General features: G+C 40.0%; 1 protein-coding gene and 1 pseudogene across 1 annotated transcript; both read left to right on the top strand.

Moving 5' to 3' along the window:
• Positions 1 to 18,711, top strand: part of LOC128409011 (oocyte zinc finger protein XlCOF6-like) — a 45,611-nt pseudogene that overhangs the window by 26,525 nt on the left and 375 nt on the right.
• LOC128409016 (oocyte zinc finger protein XlCOF6-like) lies at positions 1,304 to 18,535 on the top strand. Its single transcript, XM_053379173.1, has 3 exons — positions 1,304 to 1,679; positions 4,082 to 4,268; positions 16,636 to 18,535. Exons 2-3 carry the CDS (start codon positions 4,169 to 4,171, stop codon positions 18,480 to 18,482), a joined length of 1,947 nt encoding a protein of 648 aa, XP_053235148.1. The 5' UTR covers positions 1,304 to 1,679; positions 4,082 to 4,168; the 3' UTR covers positions 18,483 to 18,535.

Genomic DNA, 18,711 nt, shown 5'->3' with positions numbered 1-18,711 from the left:
TTGAAGTTCTCACCCTGGCCACCAGAGGTATTGTGTATATAGTTTTCACTCAGGTCCACGTCAGTTAATTTAGGCAGGAAACTCTGGGTGGTGGTTGTTACAATGTTGACAGCCGGCTGCCTATAAAAGCGGGCCGGCTGTGCTCTTTGCTGTTCAGTTCAGTTCCAGCTTACTATAAAGAACCACTTGGAGAAATCTCTGTGTCGTCTGCTATGTCCACCCAGATTAAAATTACTTACCAATTCCTAAGTATCTGGGTAAGGTAAAGGTGAAGAGACCCCTGACCATTAGGTCCAGTCGTGGACGACTCTGGGGTTGCGGCGCTCATCTCGCTTTATTGGCCGAGGGGGCCTGCGTACAGCTTCCGGGTCATGTGGCCAGCATGACTAAGCCGCTTCTGGCGAACCAGAGCAGCGCACGGAAACGCCATTTACCTGCCCGCTGGAGTGGTATGTAATAAAAAAATTTAAAGTCTTATATATATATAATGAATGTTCATAAGTGTACAAACCAATCACATACATAGATATGTGGACCACGTGTCTGGATCAGCACAGGAAGACCGCCCTGAAACCATTTTGACCCCAAAACTGACCAAATGTTTTCTCTGCAAGGAGGGAGCGGTGAGGGAATCTTCCCATTGTCTCAGGAATTGAGTAATCACCGTCTCAAAGGAATGGCCAGACTACCAGGAAAGGCAATCAGATAAGGCATTATCACATAACCTGGCAGCATGAAAAACAACAAAATTCAAAATTCTGTTGTAGACCGCCTTTTCTGTGATGTAGGTATGATGTTTGTGGGGGGTGGTCTTGGGTTACACCCCTTCTGTGATGTAGGTATGATGTATGGAGGGGTGGTCTTGAGCTCCAGGGCAGGGAATTTAAAAGGTCTATGGAAGGGCAGGCACACCTTTGTTCTGGGTCCTCCTCCGTTCTCCTGCGTGTGAGGGGACCACCCTGTTGCAACAGTTCAATAAAGATCTGGCTTACTAGCTGTTTGCTTCTCAATATTCTCTGGTTGGCCTCTGTTATTTTCTCCTACCGATGGAGAACCTGCAAAAGACTCTACAACGGCTCTTGTGTCCCCCATAAGGGAATAAGGGCAGATTTTGTTTACAACAGGTACCTCTTTATCTACTTGCAGTTTGATGTGCTTTCGAACTGCTAGGTTGGCAGGAGCAGAGACAGAGCAACAGGACTCACCCCTTCACGGGGATTCGAACAGCCAACCTTCTGATTGGCAAGCCCTAGGCTCTGGTTTAACCCACAGAGCCACCAGCGTCCCTTATTGAGGACAATATGGGGCTCCAAAGCAGGCACAGTCCAGCTGGGGCACAGAATGAGTTTATATTCCCCATGCACACGTTCCCTCCCTCATCTTCCCATTGGTTGGGTGCTGCAAGGTTTTCCTTCCCCCAATTATCAAATAACAGACAAGAGGCTGAACGTGGAGAGAAACTTCTCCTTCCTCCTCTGAGTTGCCTCCACTTATAGCTTCACCAGCAGAGATAATCTCCGGACTTGCAAAGGAGGGAGGGAAGGAGGCCGGAAGTGGGGCTGCATCCTGCGGAAGCGGAGGAGGGGCTTCTTCCAAATCAAGCCTCCTAATTAAGCGCCCTCACGCCCTGCCTCCCACGCGGGGGCTCCCATTCCCGCCCCCGCTGCCCAGGATGTCGGGTGAGTGCAAAGCCAATGGCGGGGAAGGAGGGAAGGGGCTTTGCGAGGGGGTCCAGGATGAGAAGCCCCGGAACGGGATCCGGGCGGGGAGAAGAGAAGGGAGGAAAGGGAGCTGTTTTCTTAAAACGGGGCCTTGAAGGGGGGGGGGAGAAGCTTCCTCCTGCATGGATCTGGTGCAAAGGGGGTGGAGGGAAGGAGGCGGGAAAGGGGAGAGGGGTGGGCATTGCTGGCCAGGATCGTTTTAATAATAGTATTAATTTTAATTTTAATATGTATACCCCAGCAGAAGACCCCTCGGAGGAGGACCTTATCTTTAGGCAACAGGCGAAAGTCTTGCTCTTCTCGCAGGGGTTTGGCTCATTAAACAATCTTTGGACTGCACACCTGCATGGGGGGCGGGAGGGTTTTCGTTTTTATTTCTTACTCTGCTATGCATCTCTGTGTTTTTCTCTTGTAAGCTGCCCTGTGATCTTTGGAGGAAGGGCAGAATAGAAATGTGAAGAATAGCTGTAAAAATAGGAAGCCCTCTTGCGTTCAAGGGGGGGGGGAGTTGGGACAAAGTCTCTGATCAGCAGGCATAACAGGACGGGCTTAGGAGGGAATAATACTAATAAGGATAAGAATAAATAATTCATTACTTGCCCCCTGCCCATCTGACTGTGTTGGCTCAGCCATTCTGGGCGGCTTCCAACAAAAACACCCCAAAATTTAAAACATCGAAAACTTTCCTACATAGGGCTGCCAGCAGAATACTTCCATTTTGTAGAAATGGCCTTTGAATTTAAAGAAGTGCCCTCTGTAAGGAATCCCGTGGTGTAAACGTGTATGTTGTCCTCTAGGTCCAAACACATAGTAAGAGCAAGCAGTGCTCCAAAGTGCTTCTCTTGTGAACTTGCCATCTAAGTTGTTTACTCCTGACCAAAACTCCTGTTTCCCAAAAGGACTGGGGGGGGGTCTCCTCACCACTTTTACCCCCCCCCCACTCCCACCGCATGGAAGGCAGAGGACGTGTTCATTCACAATCCCAGTGTTTACCATGTGTGTATCTGAAGTGAACCAGACGCTGCAGCTCCTTCCCCTCTCATTGGGCTGCAGAGGAGGAAACGGATGGGTTTGAAGGCTCTTTCTGCCTCTCTCCCCTGAGGAACAAGAGCAAAGGGTGTTTGCAGGGCAGGAGGGCAGAGGAGGATGCAATGAGGGCAGAGGGAGCAGTGGGCGGATCCCCCGCCTGTCCCAGGGGGTCCAGATGCAAGCAAGGGGCTTCCTTCTTCTCCATGCAAGGGCCACCCATGTATTCAGAGCAGTCCTTTGCAGGTTAACACTTATGTTCCATGGGATCTACTCTCAGGCCACTAATGTGCATACCATGCCAGCCTTAGGAAGGGAGGTGGGACAGGCAGGTGAAAGGAATTGCCAAAGGTGTTTGAAAATGGGTGGGGGCTCCTGGGAAGGGGTCTTTTTGTATGCAACAACTGCAGTGGGGATGCTGATTGCCAAGGGATAGAAAGGAGATAAAATTCCATCAGAAGAGGAGTGGCAAGTAAAAATCCTTCAATATATAGAAGTAGCACAGATGACGGAAAAGATAAGAAATCGATCGACCCAAAAGTTTAAAAGGGAATGGGAGCTCTATAGGCAGTATTTAAAAGAACTGTGTCCCCTTATAAAAACTTTAAAATGCTTTGAATAACTCTCGGAATTGAATAAGGTACAAAGAATTCAGACAAGATTTAACAAAGACAAAGTTTATTGAAAAATAGAGGCAAGTAATTAAGAAAATTGCCAACCTAGCAGTTCGAAAGCACATCAAAAGTAGATAAATGGGTACCGCTCCGGCGGGAAGGTAAATGGCATTTCCGTGCGCTGCTCTAGTTCGCCAGAAGCGGCTTAGTCATGCTGGCCACATGACCCGGAAGCTGAGTGCGGACAAACGCCGGCTCCCTCGGCCAGTAAAGCGAGATGAGCATTGCAACCCCAGAGTCATCTGTGACTGCACCTAACTGTCAGGCGTACCTTTACCTAATTAAGAAAATAAATAACCTATATCAAGGAAGTCGGAAGTTGATGGCTGGAATAATTTTCTGCATTCGTGATGTATTGTTCTATTTCTTTTTGTAAGAAATGTATTGTGCTTTTTTGTTTTGTTTCTTTTCCTATTTATAAGCTTTTGGTGTGTGTGTGTGTTGATTTTAAACCAATAAAGATTGAATACACAAAATAAAATAAATAAAAAAGGAAAGGAGGTGATGAAAGGAATTGCCAAAGGTGTTTGAAAATGGGTGGGGGCTCTTGGGAAGGGGGTACCCAATTGGGGCTTCTCCAGGGGCAGCAGAATGTCTTGGGCAGGAGAATCCCTGCAGGGGCTCTCAGACTCCCTTGGCTTCTTCTTCCCTCCCTCCCAGGAAGCTGCAACTTGCTCTGGATTCTGCGCTCCTCAGGAAGCTGAACCTGCAAACCTAGCTGAGACTGAACCTGCAACCCTGGCCAGGATGGAAGGAGGAAGATGGACGGTTGACCTGGTCAGGCTCTCTCCCACATCCCTTCCCACAACCTCTGAGCATTCCCTCCCAGGACCCTTGGAGAAATCTGGTGAGTTCCAGGGGAGAGGAGATGGGGACAGGGATAGATGGATGGTGGAGGGAGAAAGAGGAAAAGATGGAGAGGAGACAAATGGAAGGAAGTTCCTGACAGGAAGAAGGAAGGGGTGAGGCCTTCTCCAAAGCAGCTCTTTGTTTCTTGAATCCCTTTCATAAAGTAGTGGGGGCATATTTTCTCCCTCCAGGATTTTAAATCTTAGGAGTTAGAGTGGTACCTCGGGTCTCAAACTTAATCGGTTCCAGAAGTCTTCCAAAATCAAAGCGTTCCAAAACCAAGGCGTGCTGTCCCGTAGAAAGTAATGCAAAATGGATTAATCCATTCCAGACTTTTAAAAACAGCAATTTAACATGAATTTTACTATCTAACAAGACCATTGATCTATAAAAAGAAAGCAATAATCAATGTTCTGTACCATAAAATAAATAAGACAGTATTGTAGATGATAAAAATTAAAAAAAAAATTCGTACCTGCATTGATGATAGTCATTGTTTGAATGGGGAGCTTTTATCCCCTTCCACAGTCAATCAATCAATAAATCAATCAAAAAACTAAGCCTCGGTCAAAAATGAAAAAGCCACACAAACAAAAATGCAAAAAATAGGAAAAAACTAAAGCAGCAAATGTCACCTCAGAACACTGCAACCAGAAACGGCTGAATATTGATGGGGGGGGGGGCTTAAATTAGCTGTGCAAGGGAACAAATGGGATGAAAAAAACCTTAATTACGATGGAGACGACTAAAATTAGCTGCTCAGGGGTCAAACGGAATGAAAAAAAGCATTAATTAGGATGGGGGGCACTTAAATTTGCTGCGCAACAGTAAAAATGGAGCTCAGGAGCACGTTCGGTTTCCGCGGCAAACTTCAAAAACAGGAACACCTATTTCTGGGTTTGCAAATGATGAATCAACAGAAGCATAGTCAATCTATGGACTTCCCTTTTTTTTGAAATATTTTTATTGGTTTTTACAAATAAAAGTTTATATCAAAAACATTTGATATAATGTTTTTATAGCATTATAAATGACAGATCCCGAGGTTTTTGCAAACCAGAGGATCGCTTCTGCACACGCACACGGCGCAATAGAGTGCTTCTACGCGTGCGAGCGGCGAAACCCGGAAAAATACCAGAGGGTTACGTAACACGAGGTACCACTGTATAGATACATTCTCCACAGTTCTCATTTATCTAAAGTGTCCATAAACTTATTTACAAGTGATTCCTAAAGTCCAGCTAACGTTTTGATTTGTGTGCAGTAATCTCATAGGTAAATTATAAAATTTCCCCATTCTTTTTTAAAGTCCTTGTTTTCTTGATTCCTGAGTCTCATGGCTAATTTTGCCATTTCGGCAGAGTCCAGCAGTTTAGCTCACCATTCTTCCCTAGTTCGGATTATTGCATCTTCCCATCTTTGAGATAATAACATCTGTGCAGCTGTTGTCGCATACATAGTCTTTCCTGGTCTTTTGGGATCTCAGTACCTGTAATTCCAAATAAATAAACTTCTGGTTTCTTAACAAAAATTATTTTAAACATTTTTTTCCAATTCATTATATACCATTTCCCAAAATAATACTGTTATTTTACATAACCACCACATATAGCAAAATGTACCCACTTCTTCTTTGAAGTGACCTGTTCATCCTTTGTATGCCATTCTAGGAGCAAGTTATACATTTTAGACAGATTTTTTTATGTTACTTCCTAAGAGTTCTTTTTGAAATTGTGATGTCTCATAACTAAAACCCTTTTTTATTTTAATTTTTTTTTAAAAAAATTATTGTTAAAATAGTTCATCATTAATCCACATATATTACAGATATACAAGCTACAAACATACATTTCAAACAATCCTTAAAAGTGTTCAAACATACTTACACTCAATCCCACAAATAATTCCTTTTCCCATCACCATCCACCACCCCTCACCCCACCTTTGTGTTAGACTTCCAATCTACTCAACTGCAATTTCTTTCCACTTCTATTACTTTCTTTCACACACCTTTAGCCTAATTTCATACTTCTTTTTCTATTACACATTGTTATCCATCTTATTTAGTATTTCAGTGTTTGAAACGGAACTTGTTTATTCTAATAGGAGTTCTGATTTTTCGATATGGTTTTGCAAGTATCTTTTAAACACCTTCCAGTCCCTATCTATCTTCTCTTTTGAGATCCTTCCAATTTCTCCCATTGCTTTGGATATATTGTAGGACTCCAATAATTTGGCAAGCCACTCTATTTTTGTCAGTACAATACCACTTTTCCAGTTTTTCGCACTAATGTGAGCTTTAATTTCTGTATAATCCTTTAATTCCAATTCTCCTTTTTCTTCCTTTAATACAGTTTTATAGGTAACCCAATTTTCTTTCATATTTAATTTTTTCACTGCGACAATTTCTGCTGGCGATGCCCACCAGGGAGTTTTCGGTTCTAGGAGTCTTTTATATTTCTCCCATATTTTATATATAGATTTTCTGACTATATGCCCTAGGAAGCCTTTATGTACTTTGACTTTTTCATCTATTAGATAGGCATGCCATCCAAATCTCGTCTCTATTCCGTCTAAATCCAATACATCTGAGTCATCTAATTTGATCCATTCTTTTAGCCAGGTCAGACCCACCGCATCATGATATAACTCTATGTCTGGGAGACCAAATCCTCCTCTCTCCTTCTTATCTATCATTATTTTGTGTTTTATTCTTGGCTTTTTCCCTGACCATACGAATTTAGCCAAATCTCTTTTCCAGTTATTAAAACATTTATCTCCTCCTAGTATTGGGATACTTTGAAATAAAAACATCATCCTTGGTAATATGTTCATCTTTATTACCAATATTTTCCCTAGTAAGGAAAGATTTAATTTCCCCCATACTTGCAAGTCATTTTTTATTTCATTCCATGTTTTCCCATAGTTCTCATTACTTAAGTCTATAGTGTTTGTTGTTAAATTTATTCCAAGATACCTTATTTTCTTTTTAATTTCCAATCCTGTAATTTCTTGTAATTTCACTTTATCTTTTTCTTCCATATTTTTCACTAGTATTTTGCTTTTCCCATAGTTTAATTTGTATCCTGCTAACCTGCCATATTCGTTTATGCATTCCAATATTCTAGGTGTACATTGTAGGGGATTTTCTGTTGTGATCATAACATCATCTGCAAAACAAAAATTTTTTTTCCTTCCAGTGGCACCTTAAAAGACCAACTAAGTTAGTTCTTGGTATGAGCTTTCGTGTGCATGCACACTTCTTCAGATAAGTGTATCTTATAGTGTATCTGAAGAAGTGTGCATGCACACAAAAGCTCATACCAAGAACTAACTTAGTTGGTCTTTAAGGTGCTACTGGAAGGAAAAAAATTTTTTTGTTTTGACTATGGCAGACCAACACGGCTACCTATCTGTAACATCATCTGCAAAGCCTCTTAACTTGTATCTTTTTTCACCAACTGCTATTCCTCTTATTTGGTTGTCCTGCCTTATTTTCTTTAATAGAACCTCTAATACTATTGTAAATAACATTGGGGATAGGGGGCATCCTTGTCTTGTACCTTTAAAGATGTTGATTTCTTCTCCAAACTCTCCATTAATAATAATTTTTGCTTTCTGTTGGTCATATATTGCATTTATACCTTTTTGGAATTTTTCACCTAGACACAATTCTTTTAATAGTTTTTTCATATCTATCTTAAAGATATTGTTTAGTTGATGATACTGTAACCAGTCAGTTACAGCTTCCCTTATCTCTTCAAAATCTTTTTATTTCAGTTGGTTTTCAACTTCAGTTAAGAGTTCTCTATAAGTCGGCCAATTCTCATATTCACTTTTTTTCAGAGATATTGCTTCCAAGGGGGAAAGCCACCAGCTTGTTTTTTACTCAAACAAATTTTTATACTTCTCCCATACCCTAAAAATTGATTTACTTACTCTATGATTCTGAGAAGCTCTATGCACCTAGGCTTTTTCCTACCATAAATATCCATGCTATCCATAATTCATGTCCTTCCAGGTCTAAAATACAGTATCTGTGTTTTCCAATGTAAAGGCATGTAAATACATTTCTGTCTGTCTCTCTCCCCTCCCTGGTGTGTTCTTCTCACTTTAGAGGAGGATTGCCGATTGAGATCTCGCCTGATCTTGCCGGGAGTCGCAGACGGGGAGGTCAACAAGGAACTCAAGCCGGGTGCCTGGAGAGTGGCCAATTCCTCTGACTAGGCTTGATTCCTACATCCCATTCCTGGTTGTAGCAGATACAGGATGCTTAATAATAAAGTTTCAAATCCAGCAGAGCAAAACCTCCTCTCTCTCTTACATCTGTTAATAATTTATTTTTTATCCTTGGTTTCTTCCCTTTCCAGATAAACCTAGATAGATCTCCTTGCCATTTTTCAAAGCATCCTACGTTGCCTATTGCCGGGACTGATTGGAATAAAAATAACATTTTTGGCAATACATTCATTTTTATTACTGATATTCTTCCCCAAAATTATAAATCCATTCTTCCCCATATCTCTAAAGCTCTTTTTATTTCTTTCCACTCATTCTTGTAATTGTCTTTAAAAATATTAATATTCTTAGCTGTCAAACAAATCTCTCAGAATTTGACTTTGTTATGTATAACTAACTCTGTTTTCTGTTGTAATTCCTTTTGGCCTTGCTCCATTGTGTTTTTTACCAAAAACGTAGTCTTATTCTTGTTTACTTTAAAGCCTCCGGCCTGACCGAAGTCCTGTATCTTTTTTTACTACCTTTGGTGGAGTATTTATGGGATCCTTTACTGTAATTACAAGGTGAACTATAGAAGCTTTTAATTTATATGCTTTATTTTCTACTGTTATTCCTGTAATTAATTTCTCCACTTTTTCTCTCTCACCAGGGCCTCTAATACCAAAATAAATAATAATGGTGATAGGGGATATCCTTGTCTTGTCCCCTTCGTTATTTTACACTTTTCTTTTATAACCTTATTAACAATCAGCATAGACTGTTGGTAAAAATAAATTGCATCAATTCCTCTCCCAAATGCTTCCCCAAAATTCATTTTTTCTTTTATCTTTTTCATAAAAGCCCATGAAACATTATCAAAAACCTTTTCAGCATCAATAAACATTAAGGCCGCTTTTTTCTCATTTCTTACTTCCAAATATTCAATAATATCAATTATATTCCTTATATTCTCCTTCATCTGACGTCCTGGTAGAAAGCAGGCCTGCTTGTCATGAATTTTTTCTGCTAAAACACCTTTCATTCTATTGCCCAAAATATGAGCAATACTCTAAATGGACTTCTATGGACTTGCACCCTACAGGAGTGATGGCCTACAACTTGGATAGCTTGAAAAAGAGGATTAGACTGAAAGCACAGGAAGTCAGGGGGCTCTTGTACTCAAATCCTGCTTGCTGGTTTCCCGCAGGCATTTAGTTGACAACTGTGAGAACAGGATGCTGGACTAGGTGGGCCTTTGCCCAAATGAGCAGGCTCTTCTTATATTCTAATACAGGCATCCCCAAACTTGGCCCTCCAGATGTTTTGGGACTACAACTCCCATCATCCGTAGCTAACAGGACCAGTGGTCAAGGATGATGGGAATTGTAGTCCCAAAACATCTGGAGGGCCAAGTTTGGGGGTGCCTGTTCTAATATATTGCAATATTTTAACAGTTACATGTGGCATAGTAACATAGTCATACGAGAGAGTGCTACTTGAGCCTCTGATCCTTTCCTCCCTGGAAAAAGAGAAATACAGAGATGTGCCTAAGAAGCCAATTCCACCATAGATTATAAAATAATGCAGTTTATTAAGTGTGAATGGAGTTATTAAGTGTGAATCATGTGTTTTTCTTGCCATTATCTCACCTGCATACCTAAAAGTTTGGAACATAGAGAGGACAGTGGAGAAAGGAGTTAAAATAAGAGAAGGTGCATACTGGGATTGAAATGTGTTCAGTTCCTTTCTTGTCTTTCCTGAAAGTCTTATTAACAGGATTCTCTTTGTTTTTTTAATGATATTTATTAAAATTTCAGAAGAAATTACAAAAGTAATAAGAAAATAGAAAAAAGAAAACAAAAGATACAAAATACAGAGGAAATAAAAACAATTAAAAGTAAATCCATCTTTCCATGTCTTGCCTTTCATTTACTTGTTTCCCTGACCTCCTCACACCTCCCTTTTTTGTATTCCAGTTCGAATACATAATTCAGCAAATCCTTTCCCTCTTTGTTTTTATCTTAATTCTTTATCTTAACATATTATAACTTTATACTTTCATCTATTAACAATCCATTTTTACATACTCCTTTTTAACATTGTTGCTAAAACCGCTTCATTTCATTCCAACATCATTTTAGCATTCATTAATTTTACAATGTTTCTGTAAATAATCTTTAAAATTCTTCCAATCTTCTTCCACCAACTCTTCTCCCTGGTCTCGGATTCTGCCAGTCATTTCCGCCAGTTCCATATAGTCTATTACTTTCATCTGCCATTCTTCCAGGGTGGGTAGATCTTGTGTCTTCCAGTACTTTGCAATGAGTATTCTTGCTGCTGTTGTAGCGTACATAAAAAAAGTTCTATCCTTCTTTAACACCAATTGGCCAACCATGCCCAGGAGAAAGGCCTCTGGTTTCTTCAGAAAGGTATATTTAAATACCTTTTTCATTTCATTATATATCATCTCCCAGAAAGCCTTAATCCTTGGGCACGTCCACCAAAGGTGAAAGAATGTGCCTTCATTATCTTTACATTTCCAACATTTATTATCAGGCAAATGGTAGATTTTTGCAAGCTTGACTGGTGTCATGTACCACCTGTATATCATTTTCATAATATTCTCTCTTAAGGCATTACATGCCTTAAACTTCATACCTGTGGTCCACAACTGTTCCCAGTCAGCAAACATAATGTTACGTCCAACATCTTGTGCCCATTTAATCATAGCAGATTTAACCGTTTCATCCTGAGTATTCCATTTCAACAGCAAGTTATACATTCTTGATAGTATCTTAGTTTTGGGATCTAACAGTTCTGTTTCCAATTTTGATTTTTCCACCTGGAAGCCAATTTTTTTGTCCAAATTGTAAGCCTCCCTTATTTGATAGTAATGAAGCCAGTCTCGCACTTTATCTTTTAGTTTCTCAAAACTCTGCAATTTCAATTTATCTCCTTCTTGTTCCAAAATCTCCCAATATTTCGGCCATTTGGCCTCCATATTGAGCTTTTTCTGAGCCTTCGCTTCCATCGGTGATAACCACCTTGGGGTTTTGTTTTCAAGTAAATCTTTATATCTTATCCAGACATTAAACAATGCTTTCCTGACAATATGGTTTTTAAATGCTTTGTGTGCTTTAACCTTGTCATACCACAGATATGCATGCCACCCAAAAACATTATTAAAGCCTTCTAAGTCCAAAATGTCTGTGTTCTCTAGAAGCAGCCATTCTTTCAGCCAGCAAAATGCTGCTGATTCATAATAGAGTTTAAGGTCTGGCAGGGCAAATCCACCTCTTTCCTTTACATCGGTTAGTATTTTAAATTTTATTCTGGGCTTCTTGCCCTGCCAGACAAATCTAGAAATGTCTCTCTGCCACTTCTTGAAACAGTCCATTTTGTCCAAAATTTGCAATGATTGAAACAAAAATAACATTATTGGCAATACATTCATCTTTATAACAGCAATTCGACCTAACAAGGAAAGCTTCAGATTTGACCATATTTCTAGATCCTTTTTCACTTCTGACCAACATTTCTCATAATTATCTTTAAATAAATTTAAATAAATTTAAATAGCGGTCATAGTAACCCCCAGGTATTTTACTTTCTTAACCAGTGTTAAACCTGTCTCCTTCTGAAACCTCTCTTTCTGAATCGGTGTTAAATTTTTCTCGAGAACCTTAGTTTTTAACTTATTCAACTTAAATCCTGCCACTTGACCAGATTCTTGAATCAGTTCCAATACTCTTTTAGTACTAGATTCTGGCTCCTGTAGTGTCAGTACTAAGTCATCTGCGAAAGCTTTCAATTTGTACTGTTTGGCTCCGACCTGTATACCTTTAATCAGATGGTCCCTTCTGATCATATTTAGCAAAACCTCCAGGACCGAAATAAAGAGCAGTGGGGAAATTGGGCAGCCTTGTCGTGTCCCTTTCTCTATCTTAAATTCCTCTGTCACCACATTGTTAACAATTAGTTTGGCCTTTTGTTCTGAATAAATTGCACCTATACCATTTTCAAAGCCATGACCAACCCCCATCCCCTGAAGATTTTTCTTCATAAAACTCCAAGAGATATTATCAAAAGCTTTCTCCGCATCTACAAATATTAAGACTGCTTTAGTATTAATATTCACTTGCACTTTTTCCAAAATGTTAATTATATTTCTTGTGTTATCAGACAAGTGTCTGCCCGGGAGAAAGCCAGCTTGGTCTTTATGTATCTCCTCCACTAATACTTTTTTTAGTCTTTTAGCCAAAATATCTGCAAAAATTTTGTAATCCACGTTAAGCAGGGATATAGGGCGGTAGTTCTTAAGTTGTGTCTTTTCAGACTCAGTTTTCGGTATAAGTGTAATGTAGGCTTCCTTCCACGACTCTGGCGCTTTTTCCCCCTCCAAAATTTCATTACAAACCTCCTTTAGTGGTTGAATTATCCAATCTTTCAAAGATCTATAGTATTTTGAGGTTAAACCATCCGGCCCTGGAGATTTGCCCAACTGCATATTCTGGATGGCACCTTCTACCTCCTGTTCTGTTATTTTATAGTTCAACATTGACTTGTTTTCCTGAGAGATTTTTTGTAATCCATTTGTTTTTAAGAATTGGTCTATATCAATCTCTTTCTGTGGCCCTTGTGCATATAACTGTTTAAAGTACCTCTGGAAACATTTTCTAATTTCCACTGGATTCTGTATATTCTTTCCTTCCACTTCCAAATTAGTAATGGTGTTAAGTTTTTGTCTTTTTTTCATTTGCCAAGCTAACAGTTTCCCACATTTATTAGCCGATTCAAATGTCCTTTGTCTCATCTGTTTAATTTTCCATTCTATTTCCTGATTCATCATTTTCATATATTGGACTTGGTATAACTTTATTTCTCTCAGAATCTCTTGTGACTTTGGTTTCGCTCTCAGTTTCTTCTCGCCCTCTTTTATTTTCTCCAAAATTTTATCTTTTTTCTCATTTTGAGTTCTCTTCTTTATTGCATTCTGTTGAATTAGAAACCCCCTCATAACCGCTTTGCTTGCGTCCCAGATTACTCTTTTTTTCAATGGTAGTGTTCATATTTATCTCGAAATAGTCTCTCAAGGTCTTTTGGGCCTTCTTGGTAACCTCTTCGTCTCTAAACAAGGTGTCATTCATCCTCCATCTGAAGGAACCAGTTGGTGTTAGTTTCATCTCCATTTTCACAGCATTATGGTCGGAGCAAGTTTTAGGGCAAATTTCCACTTTTCGAATCTTAGGAGCCAGTCCTCTAGTTATCCAAATTTGGTCAATTCTCGTCCATGTCATTTTGGCTTCAGAGAAGAAAGTTCCCTCTCTACCCAAGGGATTCTTTGTTCTCCAAATGTCAATTAAGTCCATATTGTCAGTCATCTCAAAAAAGGTTTTTGGTAGTCTGCCATCCTTAGTGACTACCTGTCTCTGTGCCTTGTCCATATTTGTAGATACCACTCCATTCATATCTCCCATCATGATAATGTTGTAATCCATATAGTGCAGCAATGTCTCATGCAACTTTTTAAAAAATTCAGATTTCCCCTCATTTGGTGCATAAACTCCTACTATCAAAAATTTCTCTCCTTGTGTTGAATTTCAATTGCCACGAATCTTCCTTGGTCATCTTTAAAAATAAATTTCGGTGATAGGCACTCTTTTGCATAAATCACTACTCCTCTTTTTTTAACCTTATCTGATGAAATAAACTCTTGACCCAATCTTTTATTGATCACTACTTTCCTATGTAGCCTTATCACATGTGTTTCCTGTAGACAAATCAAGTCCAATTGTTCCTTTTTCAATATATGAAAGACTTTTTTCCTCGTCTCCGGGGAGTTAAAACCATTAATATTCCAACTTAATAGTTGCAGAGCCATGGCGTGGTTACTTTACTTTTCCTCCAACTGCACCCAGTAATTGTTCTTGTTCTGTCGGTGGTATCACTTTCTCTGAGTTGTCCAATCCAAAAGATAGTGATGCTATGTCTAGTATTCCTGGTTTTAATGCTCTTGGCTCTTCTTCAGATTCTTTCTGCAGATCTTCTCCGTAATCTTTCAAAAATCTTTATTTATCATCCACTGATCTTATTTTTAACTTTCTTCCTTTGAAGGTAAAAGATAGGCCTTGGGGGAATTCCCACCTGAAAACAATTCTATTACTTCTCAACAGGGTCACCAGATCTCCGTAGTTAGACCTAAGATCCAGAAGGTATTTCGGAATGTCTTTAAATATCTCCACTCTTGATTGATGTATTTCTAAGGTCTTTTGAAAATGCAGACTCAATATTTTGTCTCTCTCCTCTTTTGTTCGGAGGGTAATCAAACAGTCTCTCACTCTGTTCTTTCTCCCCCCTCTTCCAAGCCTGAAAGCACTTACTATCTTGATATCTTGCTTATCTGACTCTAGGTTCCAAAAGTCTGCAAATTCCTGCATAAGAAAGTCACTTAGGTTATCTTTCTCAAGTTCAGGTACAGCCCTGATCCTTAAATTTGTCTGTCTTTCCTTCAGTTCAATCATGGACAACATCGACCTGTGGTCCTCAAGTTGCCTACATATCGGTGGTATCTTTTCCTCTACGGCCAGTGCCTTTTCCTTTGCTTCTTCAGCTGTCTTTCGGGTCAAAGTAGATTCCTGCAGCAATTTCTCAATAGATTCTGTGTTAGAGTTCACCTTCTGTCCCAACAAAAAAATTTTTTTCCTTCCAGTAGTATCTGAAGTGTATCTTCAAGTGTATCTGAAGAAGTGTGCATGCACACGAAAGCTCATACCAAGAACTAACTTAGTTGGTCTTTAAGGTGCTACTGGAAGGAAAAAAAATTTTTTGTTTTGACTATGGCAGACCAACACGGCTACCTTTCTGTAACTTCTGTCCCAAGTTATTGATGCTTGTAGTGTTTTGGTCAATTATAGTTGTTGCCTCAGCTACTTGTTTGCTTAATTTTTCCAAAGATTCATTGATCTTATCTACTGCCAAAGCTAAAACATCTTCAGATGCCATTCCTTTTGACCCAACTTGAACAGATGCTGCCCCTGGTGGTGCAGAAGGGCCAGATGCTGATGCTCTTCGCTGCTGCCGAATTTTACCAGATCTTGTTGTTTTTTCCTGAAGCGAGTCTGCCATAACACTTTTATCTGAAGCTCAAGGTCAATCCCACGGCCGGAGTTTGTTTTGCTGTGGAAAATTCCCCTGGCCGGTTTAAAGTGGAAAATTCCCTGGCCAGTTGTAACAATTTCAAAGTTCCTCTAGGGGGACACAGTAACAGTGATTCACAGAACGGCAATCTTATTGTCCCTTGACAGCCCGTTCCCAGGCATTAAGCGGTGGTCTTTGTTTCTTTTCCTCTCTTTTTGCAGGCAAAAATACTTCTCCCTCTTCCCTCCCCTCTCCTGCAACTCAGGGAGGGAGATCTCTTGTATTGATGTTAGGATTTAAGTCCTTTTAAAGCGATTTTCCAGGTCTTTGCTTTGATCTGTTTACAAGAAACGGAAGGCGGACTTCCTGTTTAAGCCTTTCCGTTTCGGTGCCAAATTAGTGCTTTTTCTTCCCTTGTTTTCAAATCTTTAAGTTTAACCTACTCACGGGTAGTTGTTTTGATAGCCAAATTGTCACAGGAAAAAAGTCAGCGCTCTCTGGCAACAGCTGTGCGGCTTCACTCCACGGAAGAAGCAATTGACTCAGCACCGCGCCTCTCACCCCGTTTCGCTCCGGAGCCGGGTTCCTTTGCAAATTGGGGGGGGCGCTGAAGGTGCCCGCCAAGTCTCACGATCACAGGCTTCCCCCGCCTGTGGTTTTTTGAAGGGTCCCCGCTTCGCCGTAGTGGCAAGACCCGATTTCCGTGGAGCTAACTCCCTCAAAGAGGGAATCCGCCATTGCCGATGGCGCCGACCCCGGAAGTCTAAGAAGCCAATTCCACCACGGATTATAAAATAATGCAGTTTATTAAGTGTGAATGGAGTGATCATGTGTTTTTCTTGCCATTATCTCACCTGCATTCCTAAAAGTTTGGAACATAGAGAGGAAAGTGGAGAAAGGAGTTAAAATAAGAGAAGGTGCATACTGGGACTGAAATGTGTTCAGTTCTTTTCTTGTCTTTCTTGAAAGTCTTAACAGGATTCTCTTCCCCCTCCCCCACTCCCAAACAGGTGAGGAAGATGATGGCCAGAATTCTATGGAGCCATCTGTGAATTCATTGGGGAGATCAAAGAAACAGTTTAAATGCATGGAATGTGGGATGTGCTTTAGTCACAGTGGAAGACTGAGGACACATCAACGAATTCACATAGAGGAGAAACCATTTAAATGTACTGACTATCAAAAGAGATTCAGGGACAATGGAACACTTAGAAAACATCAACGAACTCACACAGGGGATAAACCATTTGAATGTATTGAATGTGGAAAGTGCTTCAGTCGAAATGGAAAGTTTAGAAGACATCAACGAACTCACACGGGGGAGAAACCATTTGAATGTATTGAATGTGGAAAGAGCTTCAATGAAAGTGGAAACCTTAGACAACATCAACAAACTCACATGGGGGAGACACCATTTAAATGTATGGAATGTGGAAAGTGCTTCAGTCAAAATGGAACACTTAGAATACACCAACGAACTCACACAGGGGAGACACCATTTAAATGTATTGAATGTGGAAAGTGCTTCAGTAAAAATGGAAACCTTAGAAAACACCAACGAACTCACACGGGGGAGAAACCATTTAAATGTATTGAATGTGGAAAGAGCTTCAGTCAAAATGGAACACTTAGAATACACCAACGAACTCACACAGGGGAGAAACCATTTAAATGTATTGAATGTGGAAATAGCTTCAGTGGAAGTGGAGACCTTAGAAGACATCAACGAACGCACACGGGGGAGACACCATTTAAATGTATGGAATGTGGAAAGTGCTTCAGTCAAAATGGAACACTTAGAATACACCAACGAACTCACACAGGGGAGACACCATTTAAATGTATGGAATGTGGAAAGTGCTTCAGTAAAAATGGAAACCTTAGAAAACACCAACAAACTCACACGGGGGAGAAACCATTTAAATGTATTGAATGTGGAAAGAGCTTCAGTCGAAATGGAACACTTAGAATACACCAACAAACTCACACAGGGGAGAAACCATTTAAATGTATAGAATGTGGAAAGAGCTTCAGTCAAAATGGAAACCTTAGAAAACACCAACAAACTCACACGGGGGAGAAACCATTTAAATGTATTGAATGTGGAAAGAGCTTCAGTCGAAATGGAACATTTAGAATACACCAACAAACTCACACAGGGGAGAAACCATTTAAATGTATTGAATGTGGAAATAGCTTCAGTAGAAGTGAACACCTTAGAAAACATCAACGAACTCACAAGGGGGATACTCCATTTAAATGTATTGAATGTGGAAAGTGCTTCAGTCAAAATGGAACACTTAGAATACACCAACGAACTCACACGGGGGAGAAACCATTTAAATGTATAGAATGTGGAAAGAGCTTCAGTGGAAGTGGAAACCTTAGAAGACATCAACGAACTCACACGGGGGAGAAACCATTTGAATGTATTGAATGTGGAAAGAGCTTCAATGATAGTGGAAACCTTAGACAACATCAACAAACTCACATGGTGGAGACACCATTTAAATGTATGGAATGTGGAAAGTGCTTCAGTCAAAATGGAAAACTTAGAATACACCAACGAACTCACACAGGGGAGAAACCATTTAAATGTATTGAATGTGGAAATAGCTTCAGTAGAAGTGAAAACCTTAGAATACACCAACGAACTCACACGGGGGAGAAACCATTTAAATGTATTGAATGTGGAAAGTGCTTCAGTCAAAATGGAAAACTTAGAATACACCAACGAACTCACACGGGGGAGAAACCATTTAAATGTATTGAATGTGGAAAGTGCTTCAGTGGAAGTGGAAACCTTAGAAAACATCAACGAACTCACAAGGGGGAGAAACCATTTAAATGTATATAATGTGGAAAGTGCTTCAGTGGAAGTGGAAACCTTAGAAAACATCAACGAACTCACACGGGAAAACCATTTGAATGTATTGAATGTGGAAAGAGCTTTAGTCAATATGTACAACTTAGAAAACACGAAGGAACTCACACGGCGGAGAAACCATTTAAATGTATTGAATGTGGAAATAGCTTCAGTAGAAGTGAACACCTTAGAATACACCAACGAACTCACACGGGGAGAA

The sequence above is a fragment of the Podarcis raffonei genome, chromosome 2 (assembly GCF_027172205.1).
Source record: "Podarcis raffonei isolate rPodRaf1 chromosome 2, rPodRaf1.pri, whole genome shotgun sequence".
In the NCBI taxonomy this organism is placed as follows: domain Eukaryota; kingdom Metazoa; phylum Chordata; class Lepidosauria; order Squamata; family Lacertidae; genus Podarcis; species Podarcis raffonei.
Note: the sequence above shows the minus strand (reverse complement) of the source record. Positions and strands in the feature narration are given on the sequence as shown.

Coding starts and splice junctions, on each gene's coding strand:
- LOC128409016 (XM_053379173.1), top strand. CDS start 4,169: ATGGAAGGAGGAAGATGGACGGTTGACCTGGTCAGGCTCTCTCCCACA. Junction 4,269..16,635: donor AGGACCCTTGGAGAAATCTG/GTGAGTTCCAGG, acceptor ACTCCCAAACAG/GTGAGGAAGATGATGGCCAG.